General features: G+C 31.7%; 1 protein-coding gene, 1 long non-coding RNA gene and 1 pseudogene across 3 annotated transcripts; all 3 read right to left on the reverse strand.

Moving 5' to 3' along the window:
- Window positions 1-4,117: 4,117 nt before the first annotated feature.
- LOC105775434 (uncharacterized) lies at window positions 4,118-9,769 on the reverse strand (annotated as a pseudogene).
- LOC128034104 (uncharacterized) lies at window positions 6,407-8,144 on the reverse strand. 2 transcript variants are annotated; one of them, XR_008190204.1, is made up of 4 exons: window positions 8,044-8,144; window positions 7,438-7,518; window positions 6,755-6,915; window positions 6,407-6,639 (listed from the first exon to the last, which is right to left on the reverse strand). It is a non-coding gene; the product is annotated as an uncharacterized LOC128034104 (long non-coding RNA). The 2 variants fall into 2 exon arrangements; XR_008190205.1 differs by lacking the exon at window positions 7,438-7,518 and having other exon boundaries at window positions 6,411-6,639; window positions 8,044-8,135.
- A 1,610-nt stretch (window positions 9,770-11,379) lies between the features above and the next one.
- On the reverse strand, window positions 11,380-13,103 carry LOC105778635 (membrane protein PM19L). The gene is made up of 4 exons (XM_012602374.2): window positions 12,812-13,103; window positions 12,469-12,688; window positions 11,800-11,845; window positions 11,380-11,694 (listed from the first exon to the last, which is right to left on the reverse strand). The coding sequence occupies exons 1-4, from the start codon at window positions 12,936-12,938 to the stop codon at window positions 11,569-11,571; spliced, it is 519 nt and encodes a 172-aa protein (XP_012457828.1). The 5' UTR covers window positions 12,939-13,103; the 3' UTR covers window positions 11,380-11,568.
- Between the last annotated feature and the right edge of the window lie 1,698 nt (window positions 13,104-14,801).

Genomic DNA, 14,801 nt, shown 5'->3' on the forward strand with positions numbered 1-14,801 from the left:
CATTCGGGTCAAAGTAGTGCAGCGGGAACTACTCAGTCGGGAATAAGAGATTTTACTATTCGATCAGAAGCTCGAGCACCTGCACGCACATATGCTATTCGAGCAAGGGAAGAGGCTGTAGCTCCAGATGTAATTGCTGGTACTTTCTATCTTTATGATGTTATTGTTTATCCGTTGTTAGCATCTGAAAAGAAATTATCTGTTGAGTCCACTGAATTTGATATGCAAGTCACAAATCCATTAGGTCAAAGTGTAATGGTTAATTTGATATGTCGTAATTGTCCACTGAAAGTGAAAGGCTATGAATTCCCCGCTGATTTGATGTTGTTACCCTTCCGAGAATTTGACATTATTCTGGAGATGGAATGGTTAATGAGACATGATGCAGTAGTGAACTATCGTGATAAACAGATCAGTTTGAAATGTCAAACAGGAGATGTAATCTCAGTTGGGTCAGAAAATATGGGTGATACAATCAGAATTATTTTAGCTCTCTCTGCTCAGAGATTATTACGCAAAGGCAACGAAGCATTCTTGGCCTATATCCTAGATTCTCGAGATTCTGATTTAAAGCTCGAACAAGTGCCAGTGGTGAATGAATTTCCTGATGTGTTCCCTGAAGAGTTACCCGGTCTACCACCTGATAGAGAAGTTGAATTTGTAATTGATGTGATCCCCGGAACAACTCCTATCTCAGTGACACCGTACAAAATGGCTCCAGCTGAGTTAAAAGAGTTGAAGGCGCAGTTGCAGGAGTTATTAGATAAAAGGTTCATTAGACCGAGTATGTCGCCTTGGGGTGCACCTGTCTTGTTTGTGAAAAAGAAGGATGGTTCTTTAAGACTGTGTATAGATTACAGGCAGTTGAATAAGGTAACAGTAAATAATAAATATCCTTTACCTCGTATTGATGATTTGTTTGATCAGTTAAAAGGTGTTGCAGTATTGTCCAAGATAGATCTTCGATCCGAGTATTATCAGTTGAAAGTTAAAGAGTGTGATGTGCCGAAAACTGCCTTCCGAACTCGATATTGTCATTATGAATTTTTGGTGATGCCATTTGGTTTAACCAATGCTCCGGCTGCCTTTATGGATTTGATGAATCAAATTTTTCAGTCATATTTGGATAGATTCGTAGTTGTGTTCATTGACGATATATTGATTTACTCAAAGACAGAACCCGAACATGCACAACATCTAATGATTGTATTACAGACTTAGCGAGAGAAATAGTTGTATGCAAAATTCAACAAATGTGAATTTTGGCTTCATGAAGTTGCATTTTTGGGTCATATTGTATCAGCTGATGGAATCAGAGTGGATCCAAGTAAGGTAGCAGCAGTGGTAAATTGGAAAATTCTGAAGAATGTTACTGAAGTGCGGAGTTTTCTAGGATTGGCAGGTTATTATCGCCGATTTTTCAAAGATTTTTCAATGATTGCCTTACCGTTGACTCGATTATTACAAAAGAGTGTTGAATTTACATGGTCAGATGAATGTCAGCAGAGTTTCGATCAGTTGAAAAAGATGTTGACAGAGGCTCCAGTGTTGACTCAACCAGAGTCGGGAGTACCGTTTGTAGTATATAGTGATGCGTCTCTGAATGGTTTGGGCTGTGTACTTATGCAGGCAGACAAAGTGGTGGCATATGCTTCTCGACAACTGAAACCGCACGAGAAGAATTATCCTACACATGATTTGGAATTGGCAGCGATCGTGTTTGCTTTGAAGATATGGAGACACTACTTATACGGTGAGAAATGTTACGTGTATACTGATCATAAAAGCTTGAAGTATTTAATGACTTAGAAAGGGTTAAATTTGAGATAGAGACGATGGTTAGAGTTGTTGAAAGATTATGATCTTGTCATTGACTATCACCCAGGGAAAGCAAATTTCGTAGCAGATGCACTTAGTCAGAAATCATCATTATTTGCACTACGGGCATTGAATACTCATTTATCTATTAATGAGGATGGTTCTGTACTAGCAGAATTAAAGGCTAAACCCGTGTTCTTTCAACGGATTCGGGAGTTATAGAATGGTGACCCAAAATTGATGATAAAACGACAAATGGTTCAAGATAAGTTAAGCTCAGAATACTCCTTTGATGAAAATGGTATGTTATATTATCGTAATAGAATATGTGTTCCGAATAACTTAGACTTGAAAAATGATATTTTATTAGAGGCTCACAGTAGTATGTGTTCTATTCACCCGGGTAGTACAAAAATGTATTGTGATTTGAAGAAAATGTATTGGTGGCCTGGAATGAAACAGGAAATCTGTGAGTATGTAGCAAGATGTTTGATTTGTCAACATGTGAAAGCTGAGCATCAAGTGCCGAGAGGGTTGTTACAGCCCATTATGATTCTAGAGTGGAAATGGGAACATGTCACGATGGATTTTGTATCTGGATTACCAGTAACTCCGAAGAAGAAAGATTCGATATGGGTGATTTTTGATCGGTTAACTAAGTCAGCACATTTTATTCCAGTCAGAGCAGATTATCAGCTCGAAAAGTTAGCGGAGTTATATGTGTCTGAGATAGTGAGGTTACATGGAGTGCCAATATCTATTATTTCAGATCGAGATTCGAGATTTACCTCGAGACTTTGGAGTAAATTACAGGAAGCTTTGGGCACCAAATTAAATTTTAGCACAGCTTTTCATCCCCAGACAGACGGGCAGTCAGAGCGAGTGATTCAGGTTTTAGAAGATATGTTAAGGTGTTGTATACTTGAGTTCGGCGGTAGCTGGGAAAGGTATTTACCTTTAGCCGAATTTGCTTATAACAATAGTTATCAAACTAGTATTAAAATGGCGCCGTTTGAAGCTCTGTATGGAAGAAAGTGTAGAACTCCATTATATTGGTCTGAATTAAGTGAACCGAAACTGGTGGGAGTAGACTTGATTCGAGAAACTGAAGAAAAAGTCCATATTATTCGAGATTGTTTAAAAGCTGCCTCCGATCGGCAAAAAGCATATGCAGATTTGAAGAGAAGGGATATATAGTTTAATCTGGGTGATCGTGTATTCTTAAAGTGTCACCGTGGAAGAAAGTTTTGCAGTTCGGCAGAAAGGGAAAACTCAGCCCACGATTTATTGGGCCGTATGAAATCATTGAAAGAATCGGTCCGATAGCTTATAGATTAGCTTTGCCCCGGAGCTTGAAAAGATTCATAACGTGTTTCATGTGTCTATGTTGAGACGGTATAGATCAGATCCATCACATGTAATTCCTCATACAGAAATAGAGCTCCAACCCGACATGACTTATTCAGAGGAACCGGTGAAAATTTTAGCTCGGGAGGTTAAAGAGTTGAGGAATAAATGTGTACCACTAGTTAAGGTGTTATGGAATCGACATGGGTCTGAGGAGGCAACCTGGGAAACGGAGGAATTGATGAGATCTCAGTATCCGAATTTCCTAAAAGGGTTAAAGAGTTGAGGAATAAATCTGAGGACGAAATTTCCTAAAAGGGGGGGAGAGTTGTAATGGCCTGAATTTTCGGTGGTGTCGGAATGGTGATTCGAGATCACTAAATCTGACAAATGAGTAGAAAATATTATTAATTTAGTGAGAATAAGTAAATGTGAAGGTGGGAAATTTTTGAAATAGTGAATAGTGTACTAGAAATAAATATTAAAATAATTAAAATCAAAAACGAGGTATCGAGACCTCAAATATTTTAAACCGAGCCATAAGTATTTTTAGAAATATTTTTAGAGTGTCATTGAGTTGGTATAAAAGTTTCGTTAGAAAATTTTAACGTTTGGATAGTCAATTAACTAAAAAGGACTAAATTGAAAATAGTGGAAAATTTGTTAAATTGTGATTAAATAGCTTAAGTGATTAAAAAGGAGGGATTTAAAAGGCAATTAGGGCCAAACTATATGGGCTGGATGGTTGGGCAAGAAAAATCTAGAAAAGTGATGTAATAAGGGTAAAATTGGAAATTTTGTAAAAGTTAACAAATAAAAATCTCAATTAAAAGAGTTTCTAGGCAATTCTTCATAATTCTCAGCCAAAAAACGCCATTTAAGAGTCCCTCCAAGCTGGTTTTTCATATATTTGAATCATGTAAGTTTAATTCTTGATTATTTCTTCTAATTTTTGTGGTTTTGATACTTTTACAATTAGGTCCAACTAATTGTTTCATTAGTTATTGATCTTATGGCTGATTTTTAAAGTTACCATTGATGAATAAACATGGAATTAAAGCTTTGATTTTGTTATATGATGATTCTATTAAAGTAATTTTGATAGAAATTGATTTTAGGGACCTAATTGTGAAAAAGTTGGGAATTAGGGTTTGGTGTTGCGGTTTTGGATATGAAAGACTATGTAGTAGTGTAAAATAGTTGGAAAAGGTGTTGATTGAGAAAAATTAGATCAATTGAGGGGTTAATTGGGTAGGGACCAAATTGTAAAAACTATAAAGTTTGGGGTAAAAGTGTAATTTTGAGAATTTAAGGGCAGAAACTGTGAAATGAATTAGAATTGAATTATATGCTGATGAATGAATAAATTTGTATTTTAGATCGAGAACCGGAAGCAAGCCGAGGAAAAGAAAAAGTAGTTGATTAGTCCCTGAACTTTTACAAATTCTGCAAATCGGCCCAGGTAAGTTCATATGGCTGAATTTTATGATTAATTTTAATGTGGAAATGATATATTGTATAAATTGTATATTGTTACTTGAATTATGATTATGGTAAAATGAGAAGAAGATGAGATTGTTAGTTCAAATTAAGGGATACGCAGGATTGAGTACACATGTTTGGCAACGAACGCATTTAATTGATTGGATAAGTCCATGGTGGATCCATGGCAAAGTGTGAAAAGTAGGTATGGTGTTTCGGTGAAGAAAACTATACTGAGTTATGAAAAGTAGGTATGGTGTTTTGGTGAAGAAAACCATACTGAGTTATGAAAAGTAGGTACGGTGTTTCGGTGAAGAAAACCATACTGAGTTGTGAAAAGTAGGTATGGTGTTTCAATGAAGAAAGCCATACTGAGTTGTGAAAAGTAGGTATGGTATTTCAAGGAAGAAAACCATATTGAGTTATAGCAATGTGAAATGTTCAAGCAAATCGTGGCACCGGCAAATGATGTACTCAATTCCGTAAGACGATCCTTAATTTGACAGGTATTTGTAAGTGCAATTGAAACTAAATGTCGGAATAGAAGTTGACATCTGATATTGAGATCGATTGGATATATTTATTATTTGAGATTGTGGTTGGCAGGAAATGTTGAATTTTTATTAGTTTGTTAATGTTGTTAGTGAAATTTTGGTAAGATTTTATTATGAGCCTGTGAACTTACTAAGCTTTCTGTAAGCTTACTGGTCTGTGTTTACTGTTTCTTGTAGATTGACGTATATATATATTTTGGAGGATCGGATCTACAACAACGATCACACTATCCAGATTTACTCCGGTAGATTTTGTTAAATAACTTTTTGGATTTATATGGCATGTATAGGGAATTGAAGTAAAAAGTAATAGAATGAATGACTATGTATGCAAAGTTAATTTGAATGTGATTGTTGTGTTAGACATTGAAAAAAATACATGTTTTTAGTATGAAATGGTTGATTGGTTGAACTTCATTAGTATTCAAGTGAAGTAGTTGAAATACTGAAGTTGGTTGTGATTTGAAATTGCAGGGAAGGTTATGTAATTATAAAGGGTTATATTGAATTTTTTTTAAAATTTCAATGGAATAGTTTTTGGACAGCAGCATTGATGTAACTTTGAAAAATCACTAAAATAGTGGAAATAGAATTATAAGTTGAGTGAGATATGAAATTAAATCTGAATGAGTCTACTTTCACATGAAAGAAGTAGAGTAAGCAAAAGAATTATATAATTTTAGATATTTGAATTTTAGTGAAATAGGGCAAGAATGTTTTTGAAGTCCCCTGTTCTGACTTTAGAAATTCATTAAAATTGTACAGAAGGAATTATGAGTTATAATTTATATGTATAGATTTCTTAATGAGTATATTTTTAGTAGAAATAAGTGGAATCACCATATGAAGTCTGTAATAAGAGATAATTAAATTTTAGTGATGAGTGGTCAGGATAATCGATCAGTGAAACAGGGGATACTTCAACTAATAAACTGTACTAATTGGCTAAACTTAAAATTCTGAAAACTTTATGGCTAATTTAAATATGAGTCTATTTTCAGGGAAAATTTACGGATCTAAATTTTTATTTTTGTAGCTTGAGTTATAATTATTTTAGTGACTGCTGCGCAGGTGGACAGCTTATTTGTGAATGGTGAAATTAATTTTTAATGTAAATTTTTATGCCCCGAACTTTTAAGTTAAGTCAAGTAACGCCTCATGCTCGACTCCGGCAACGGTCTCGGGTAAGGGGTGTTACAAGAAGTGTATTGTGAGAGAATAACTTGAGTGCCAACATGACTCTCGCAAAGTAAATTATATCAAGTGATTACAATTAGGATTTTCAACTTGTCACTGTCCTTAAACCTTTAGAAAGTATGATTACAGAACATACTTTAGCATTTTCCTCAATAGATAATTTTGACAGTCTCTCTTTCTCAGCACGCTGGAATGCAGGTGGATCTGATCCTCCATCGAGCCCTCCTGAAACCTTCATGAACTGCACCAACCAGTAACAACATGAACTTGAGCTTCAATGATAGAACAATTTCCAGTGGTACAATTGTAGTGGGCAAAAGAAGATAGGAAAACCTAGTAGGTACATGGGTGCTCACCTCTTCATAACATTCATTACAAAGTCCATAGGCAAAAGGTTTTCTCTCCTTGTGCCTACATAGCACTTCATCTAAGCTGGTTTCTTTTGACCCAGTATTTGGTTGTTTTCTAGTTAGTGAACTAGTTCGAAGCTCCCTCTCCTTTCCGTAAACTCCTCCATCTGGTCATAAGTTTAAATCAATGAAGGTATTTTCAAGAAATGAAATCAATATTTAGAAAATAAATGCAACAGAGGAAAAGTTAACTACATGCATAATACAACAAATTCAACATAACACTTGTTGTAATGATAAAAAATTGGCATCAAATTTTTCATAAAATTATTTAGATGAGTGGACATAATCAATAAGAGTAATAGTAGTAAAGATTCACTAATCAAATTCTACCATACAAAAAATAATAATAGTAATGACACGTGTTACAATTACGACAACAACAACATATCTTTTCTCCCATAAGATGCTGCAATCCATATAGAACAGATTATGCCAGCATGCTCTACTTAGTACCAAATGCAGATAGGAAGTCACATCAACATCAAAAGTGAAAAAAGTCCCAAACTATTGTAAACATCAATTATGGTTCTTCATTTCATGGTTACTAATTTTCAATCTTATTCCATTATCAGTTTCCTGGAACAAAGTAGTTCTGCATTACCATGCACAAGTAAAGAGATACAAACCGTTAAGGCTCCAGCGTTAGTATTCTCAAATTCAATCAACCACTTTGACAATGTTGCTTCACAAATGTAAACATGCTTTATCTAATAAACAGAGAGCTTAGTTAACCCAACAACTTGAGAGAGAGAGAGAGAGAAAAGGGAAAAATAAGAATCAACGCAAATATAAGTAAAGAAGAAATTGGAACTTGGAAAAATGATGAAGATCTTATCTAAGAATATAGTACCAAAAGTTGTCCACGAGGACAAAAGATAAATATAATAAAATCAATTAAACTAAAAGCAAAAAAAAAAATCATTATCTTGCAGATGCTAAGTGATTTAGTTTTAGAATTTAAAATAATAAATTAGTAAAAGCAAAAAACACAATGAATTTAGTTTTAGAATTTAAAATAATAAATTAATAACACAAATAATAAATTAATAACACGTACTTGCAAAATTGTTTCTACATTTATGTATTAATATTAACAAAACTATAAGCATAGAACATAATAAATTAGATAGTACATAGAGATTATGAAAATGCTTTTAGTCAAACTAATATCGTAATAATTACAAAGTGGAAAAAGAAATAGATAATCTTTCAGCTAATATCTACTTGCTTACCTGCCGAAAAATGGTCATGTTAAGGTTCCCACTGTTGTCTCCATTGTCTAATGCTTGACAAGCATTTTCCATCACTTAGAATTAATATTTTAAGTGTACCTAAAACAGTAAATTCTATCAGTTAGAATTAATATTTGGTCAATTTTTTTTCAAATTCAATAGTATACTCTACTGGTTTATTGTTTCAATTTCTCTCATTAATTCCCACCATTATGCTTCTCACTATTTTGTTCCAACCTCCTTTTCTACAATAAAACAACCATTGCAACACCAATTCTTTGGTTCATTAGTTTATGCCATATATTTGCCACTTGGCAATTTCATGTAAGAGACATATTCTACAATAAACACTATCCTAGCACTGGCAATCATTGAATTTATACCAAAGGCCTATCCATCATAACATATCATAGAATTTATACCATAGGCCCATGCATCATAACATGTTTGCATTTAGGTATACCAAGATTTATTCAACAAGTTTATCCTCTATCTCTTCTAAACCAAACAGTTATCTCTCAATTCAAGCATGCCTGCAAATCATCGAGCTCACCAAATGAAAATTCTGGGATATCAATATCGCCCTTAACCGTCTTCTTCTCCTCCCGTAGATGCCACTCCCCTGATTTCCATTTAGATCCCAATTTGATCAACAAAGTGATAAATAAGCTTAGAAAGCAAAGGCATAATACCATATTTAGACCCACTTACCCTTGATTTTTAATGTCAATTCATATGTATAGCCAACACGCTTCTTGTTTCGTACAGTCACCAAAAAAGCCTGCTCAAACAAGAAAAATCCACCATAAAATAAGGTTAATATCTATGTATACAGCCATAGCTATTGTTTAGTTAAGCTTACATCAATGGAGTCAAATAACATTATAAGACAAAAACACAAATAGAAGTAAGAAAAATAACTCACATCACCAACACACTTGGTGCCTTGCCACAAGATAAATCCAATGAAGCCCAAGTTCCAGCCTATGGTGAACAAGGACCAAAAAAACATTAAACAAAATCATTGAAATGTACGAAAATCTGAAATACCCATTAATAAAACCCTAGATCAGATCACAAACATGAGCATAGAAAATGCAAATTTAAAAAAATAATAATAATAATGCATTACCTTATTCCAAACAGAACCAAGAGATGTAGACTGAGATTGAGTTGAAAGGATGTCTTGAACATTGAGCTTCTTAGGAACAGGGAGCGAAGTAGTGTCCGCCATCGTTTCTCTCACCCAATAAGTATACTACGCCGCCTGCCCATTGCCGTTGCCATCGCCGTGGGCGTAGACATTCTCTACTCCTCCATTCTCCATCTCTTTATATGTTAATGGTATGGATCCAATATATTGCCCCAATTTCTTTTTTTATGTGATTTAGTGGATTTCAATATCACCAAAAAAAAAAAAAAGAAACGGCAGACAAAATCTTTGGGTTCTCCCTCTCACGAAAAAGAATGAGGGGAAAAATTGAAATGAGACCGAGAGAGAGAGATAATGAGAAGGAAGTGGGATATGAAAAGTCTGAAGAAAACGGGAGTGAAGAAAAGTCTGAAGATTAGGGATTTTAGGGGGGAAAAATTGGGGTAAAATGGCGCCATTTTATAAAGTTAAATCATTTTTGTGGCGTTTTCTATAAAAAACGCCGCTATTGCTTATTTTTTGCGGTAAAAATTATTTTATTTTGAACAAAAATCATTTTTTTTTGTATTTTAATTTTATTTCTTATAATTTGGTCCTCTCCAAAATAAATAATTATACCTAAATATCCATATGAATCTATTACTTTTTTTAACTTATTTATTAATTCTATTTAAACTAATATTTAAATATATCAAATACTTTAGATTAATTTTTTAAATATAAAATATTAATTAATTGTATAAAATTTTATCATTTAACTATTTTTGTATTTTAATTTTATTTCTTATAATTTGATCCTCTCCAAAATAAATAATTATACCTAAATATCCATATGAATCTATTATTTTTTAACTTATTTATTAATTCTATTTAAACTAATATTTAAATATATCAAATGGTTTAGATTAATTTTTTAAATATAAAACATTAATTAATTGTATAAAATTTAATCATTTAACCAATCTTAAGTAAACCTTAACCTTAAACCCTAAATTAACCATTCAATACATATAAAGTCTATCTATTATATATCTCTTAAATAATTTAAACTATATTGATAATTTCAATATATTTAATTTATTATTCTCTCTTTTACAATTATATAAGAACATATTTAAAATAGAAATTTAAAAAATAATTAATCAAAACCCAAAACCCTAACCCAGCCCCTAAATCCCTAACTCTTAACCCCTAATATCTAATCCCTAATTATTTTGAATTTGCTCCTAGTATGTTATGTTTCGGCCCTATCAAATGGGGGTTAAACATTAATCATATCAATATGTATTTTGTGCTTAGAAATGATTTCAACTGTGCCGAAGATTTAGAATAGTAATTTTGACTCATTATCAATGAGGTGAATAGTGGTTTTTTTTCCAACCCCGTTACCATTAGGGTTAATTGTGGTGTATGACATTTGTCACTAGGGTTAACAGTGAGTATAGAAAAAAAAAAAAGGAGTTTATTTTTATCTATTGGTATTTTATAAAAGATAATTATCCTATACACTAGTAGTTGTTTAAAAAAACTCTACAAGTGTAGGTTTATGACATTTGTATTTAGGATATAATGAAATAATAATTAAACAATCAAAGAAAACATTTGGCATTATTTTAGATTTGCTTGTGGAGTTTTTCTACTCCACTGACAGTGGTAGAATAATTACAATTTTTGAAATTATTAATTTCTCTTTATTGTTTTGGCATGAAATATGCTTTGAATTATGTTACTCATATAAATTTTGCATTTTTACTAAATATTTGACTTAAATGTTTTCCTACTAACCCAAAAATGGAAAGTGTCAATTACCTTAGTAGTTAAACTCACTTTATCTTATTATTTTTACAGATTTTGATTTTCTTATGAACATGAAAAATATAGGGACTAATTATTTATGATAACTTTACGTTTTTTAGAACTTTTAAGACATTTTAAAAATTTTAGATTTTGATACTACGAAATCATTAGATTTTAAGTTTATTTTTAAGTTGATTTATTTATTAGAACTTATTTTTAAAACAGAAATTATAACTGTTTTATGAGATTATAACTGTATAATTTTTATATTTGATGTTTTAGTATACTTCAATTTTTGTTAATTAGTGATAGTCTTATATATTCATAAGATTATATCTCACGAGTATGGGACATTTATTATATCTTGGTTCGAGATTTTATAAGTATTAAATAAGAAATAAATGTATTATTTCAAGAGAAGTATATAATGAAAATGAAATTTCACAAGATTGTAATTGAAAGACACTCAAGTTGGAAATTCAGCGATTTATCGATCATAACTTATGGTGCCAAGATCATATTATATCAACACTTTTGGTTATGTTATCATTGGACGACTTAAAGACATGAAAAGCTCAAACTGTTCCAGCAGAAGCAGATGGCATTCTGTTTAGAGCATCATCTTCAGCCCCAGCGTGGATAGCACCCGTGCAAAACAGCTGCGTGCCGCTCACAATTATTGTCATCACTTCCAAAGTCCGCTGCATTAATTTCAATCCAACAATTTCAATTTCTAACAGAACTTGGAATTACATGAAATCCTTTTTTTTTTTTCATTTTTGAGGTTGAAATTAAATATGGCTTACCAAATTGGCATCTGTCCAGCCAATGTTGATCTCTTTGCATGCCAATCTGCAAATTATATAATAGTGGGTCAAATGCATGTTTAAATGTGTATATATATAGTCTAAATATAAATTTGACAGAAGTGTTTTTTTGTTTTAATCTATCGTAAGCTAGTTCATTATTTAATTGTGAATAAACATATTAATTTGAATTACGATTTTTATTAATTTATTAAACGGTTGATTTTTACTGATTCTTTGTAAAATTGTAAAATTTTAAACTCACAATTTAAAAATTATTCAATTGGCATAGTTTTTTAACTTTCATGTGTAATGATGAAATTCTGATAAATCCGGTAGAGGGTTAAATAGTCAATCTTTATGGAGGAATGAATTTCATAACTAAGCAGCAGGGCCTACCCCCTTGACTGAATGGTATAATCATGATTTTAGTTCCTCTCAAATGTAAATTGTTCAACTCAATCCCTATTAGTTTTTATTTAAATTGAACAATTACAATCTTGATCCTTTTTTAAAGTTTAAAATTCAATTTAAGCTAAAATACATTGTTTTTTTTTGTTTGACCTCCAAGATCTTTTAGTTTTTATCCGGGTCCGTCACATAATTCCTGGATTCACTGCTGATAATGAAGGAAAAAAAGAAGGATTAGTTTGGGAGGTATATACTGACCCCATGGCTAGCAAAGTGAGTGCCCAAGTGAGGAGGGATGAAGCAGCGGCTGCATTTAAATTAGGGGCATCCCATTGAAAAACATTGGTGAGACCAGTAACTGAGGTGGAGACGCCCACAACACCCGCAATGAGCGCGAAAATGACAAAGAAACCGGTGGCCATGTTTCCCATTGGAAAGAATATAGGAAATATACGAGCTGGGATTGATAAAACTGATGCTGCAAAAGTGCATTGCAATAATTCATTCATTCATTCCCACATATAGTATGTGAATGTAATCATCCCCCAAACAGAAAACGACCCTAAAATATCATCAAAAGCATTCAAGCAATTAACATTACCTGTTTCATGAGTTCTTTCAATTGCATGATTTATTGCCCATCCAGCTACTATTGTTACAATGATATAGAGCCCAAGGTTGAGGAACAACAGCATTGTTGCAGCTGATTTCGATCCTCCAGAAGCCATGGCTGAAAACTTTTGACCAAAAGAGAAGACAATTGGTTCTGAGCTAGATGACGCTTGTGACAAAGATAACTAAATATATAAGCAAGAACCTCCTCTCTCTTTTTTAACCAGGAAAATGAATTAATCATTAGTGCATGTATGCTCACTTTTTCCTATAAAATGAAAGCGAAGCTGCTTCAATTCAAAGAAATAGCTTATATTCCTAAACCTTATTCGAGGGTTGCTTCAGAAAAGGGAAATGGAATCCACATATACAATTATCTAATTTGTATTATTAAACCCAAAGGATGCTTAACTTTTAACTTCAGATTGGTGGAATAAACTTTTCCTGCCCAACAAACAACGAAAGAATAAATGAAGTTGCTTGCTATGGCAACAAGCATTGTTTCCCTATTTATTACATGTGGCATGTCCCCCTCTCTTTTTTTTTCACTATGGTTGTTTTTACCTGTTTTATGTTACGAGTATAATTTTATTTAGTCCCGGTTGACATTCGAGTAGAGTTCTTTAACAATGATAACTCGAGGTTTGGAACTCTTTTTTTTTTCTTTCAACTAAACTGAAAAATAATTTAAGATATTTTCTTTTAGAAACAATATTTGATACACCATCGGTGCATAAATCTCATATATTATCAATGAATAATTAAAGAAAAAATATGGAGAACTAGTAAATAAATATTAATAATTTTATTTAAATATAATTAAACATTAATTGCAACTATTATAAATAAATATTAATAATTCTCGGATTTAAGATCTTGGGTTTAAGGGCTTAGGGTCTAAGATTTTAGCATTTATTTATAAATCTAAACACTCTAAATTATGAATAATGCTAATTCGAGAATATACGAGTTAGAATTTTCAAGTAAATAAAATAGGAATTATTAGTGTTAATAGAGGAGGTAGTTGAATATTAAAGGGATAATTAAGATACTTACAATTTTATTCAAATAATAACTCTATTATACATCAATTCAAAAGTTTTTCCTAACTCATGTTTTTATTTGTATAATATTTATTATAGATTAATTATAAAAATGATTTTAACATTATTAATTATTATATTTAAAATAAAATCATATTTATATATAAAACGATATTTATTTAATTAAAAACTTGCTTTTTATTTTTTAATTTATCCGATTATTTTAAATTATTTTATAGATTTATAATTTTATTAATTAATAATATAATTTGTTATTTTTAAGTAAATCTTTTAAAAGATATGACTAAATCAACTAATTTCAAATTAATATAATTTTGTATTCATTAATATTAATTTTGTTATTATCACATAATAATACAAATAAATTATTATTCTAATGTCAAATTAGTAATATAATAAACAATCAAGGGTATTCTCGCCGGTTGAAAAGTATTTCCTAACTCATGCTTTTATATATGCTATAGATATCTTAATATATATTTTTAAATTCAATACATTTTTATGATAGAAAGATGTAGGGACTATCATTTCTTTCCATTTTATTCCAACTAGGTCCTTTCCGCCATATTTAATCATCTCAAGCTTGATTTCTTCAATTTCTTTCTTAAAATGTTAGTGAAATCAATAGAATAAACTCATAGCAAGCTTAATTTCTTGTAGAATCAACTAGTTCTCGTGTTGGAGGAGAGAGAAAATCCGCCATATTTAATCATCTCAAGTTTGATTTCTTCAATTTCTTTCTTAAAATTTTAGTGAAATCAATAGAACAAACTCATAGCAAGCTTAATTTCTTGTAGAATCAACTAGTGCTCGTGTTGGAGGAGAGAGAAAATTGAATTTAGGTTTAGGTGTAAAAGACCAAGGTAAAGTTGATAAGGTTTCTTCATGAATTTCATGTTTATTTCATAAAAAGTG

This window comes from Gossypium raimondii, chromosome 10, assembly GCF_025698545.1.
Source record: "Gossypium raimondii isolate GPD5lz chromosome 10, ASM2569854v1, whole genome shotgun sequence".
Taxonomy (NCBI): Eukaryota; Viridiplantae; Streptophyta; class Magnoliopsida; order Malvales; family Malvaceae; genus Gossypium; species Gossypium raimondii.